Source organism: Amphimedon queenslandica, unplaced genomic scaffold (assembly GCF_000090795.2).
Source record: "Amphimedon queenslandica unplaced genomic scaffold, v1.1 AMPQUscaffold_13153, whole genome shotgun sequence".
NCBI lineage: Eukaryota > Metazoa > Porifera > Demospongiae > Haplosclerida > Niphatidae > Amphimedon > Amphimedon queenslandica.
In genome coordinates this window covers 101,274-102,609 of record NW_003546611.1, presented here as the reverse complement: position 1 = coordinate 102,609, position 1,336 = coordinate 101,274, and the positions used below count along the sequence as shown (strand labels likewise).

The following is a 1,336-nucleotide window of genomic DNA, read 5'->3' as shown; positions in this document are numbered from 1 at the left end:
CACTGTATGTTTGTCCCCCAACTTTACCACCAATCACTGAGACTATTATAACTGGCTAAACTAAATAAATTATCTTTTAAAATCATAAAAATACATATCACTGGGCTAAAAACAAACTAAACACAAATTAACAATAAAAATTAGTGTCAATTGGCAATATTCATCAAAATAGCAGTTAAAATTCCAAACAGCATGAGACTGAGGAATGGAATGAGACCATATCCACTGCTAGTAGGAGAAGTACTAGGAGCAGTTGTACTGCTTGGAGTAGCATTGACAATGGTTGATTGGGAACTTCGAGAAGATACAGTATTTGTGGCACTAGGGTCAGGTGTAGCATTGACGGTGGTTGATGATGATGAAGCAGTAGAAGCACCCACTTGATAAAGTGCAGCTACATGTACATGTATACTTTAAAATAAAACATTTTGATAATAAATTTTTTGTTACCTGCTTCAGGGCAATTCTCAAAGTCGTCCTAAAAATTGTTTAAATACAGTGTACTATTATACAAAGGCTAAGTTGACTTACATAACATATCTCAAGACATGAAGGACATATAATTGTTCCTGTATACGTTACACTGTTGTTGACTTGATTAACTGTTAACTAATGGATTGGAACTATATTAATGCTTTCCCTTTTCCCTCGGCCCTCAGAACTTAAACATACCACTTCTCCAGCTTGACTGCAATGATATGATTGACCAAGAATGAATATTGTAACGGCACCATTAGAGCATTCATACTATAGCAATACTAAGAAATTGAAATAAACATGATATAATTATTTACCTGATAGCAGCCAGCTTGAGGGAAAGAAAGTGGTACACTACTGGAGCTTCCTGCAGCTACCCATGAAGTATTGTGTTCAACGCATCTTGACCCTTCCCCATACGTTTCAGCTCTTGGATTACTTAAACCTATAAATGCAGAAAAAAATTTGTTCTGTTACATCAATATTTCCTTTGAAACTAATTTTTTGTTTGTACACATATTTACTCCTCCTAATAACATAATACACCTTACCCTACCTTCCTCCTCATTCCCCTCTATCTCTCCCTCACATGCTTTCAGCCGTTCTCCCAAAATAGAATGAATTATGATATTTTTATTTAAAAATAACAACACTTTCCTTCTTGTTATAATTATACAAAAACTAACCTGTGCCCATAGCATGGCTTGCATTAGCACAATGAGTATTAGAAAAAGCCTGTAATAGCATATTAATAATTAAAAACAATCATAATTATAATTAGCTATACTGTATTGAAAGGGCAGTAGTCAGCAATAGATTTAGAGCCTCCAAGAAAATTTGCCGCAAGTGAATTGACAAA

The 1,336-nt window shown here is 34.5% G+C and overlaps 1 protein-coding gene across 1 annotated transcript; it reads right to left on the bottom strand.

The window, feature by feature from the left end:
• Nucleotides 1–74: 74 nt before the first annotated feature.
• LOC109584891 (leishmanolysin-like peptidase) lies at nt 75–1,330 on the bottom strand. The gene is made up of 7 exons (XM_020000790.1): nt 1,265–1,330; nt 1,164–1,212; nt 795–922; nt 673–747; nt 532–609; nt 451–478; nt 75–394 (listed from the first exon to the last, which is right to left on the bottom strand). The coding sequence occupies exons 2-7, from the start codon at nt 1,171–1,173 to the stop codon at nt 147–149; spliced, it is 567 nt and encodes a 188-aa protein (XP_019856349.1). The 5' UTR covers nt 1,174–1,212; nt 1,265–1,330; the 3' UTR covers nt 75–146.
• Nucleotides 1,331–1,336: the final 6 nt, after the last annotated feature.

Coding starts and splice junctions, on each gene's coding strand:
- LOC109584891 (XM_020000790.1), bottom strand. Junction 748..794: donor CTCAAGCTGGCTGCTATCAG/GTAAATAATTAT, acceptor GTATTGCTATAG/TATGAATGCTCTAATGGTGC. Junction 479..531: donor CATGTCTTGAGATATGTTAT/GTAAGTCAACTT, acceptor AACAATTTTTAG/GACGACTTTGAGAATTGCCC.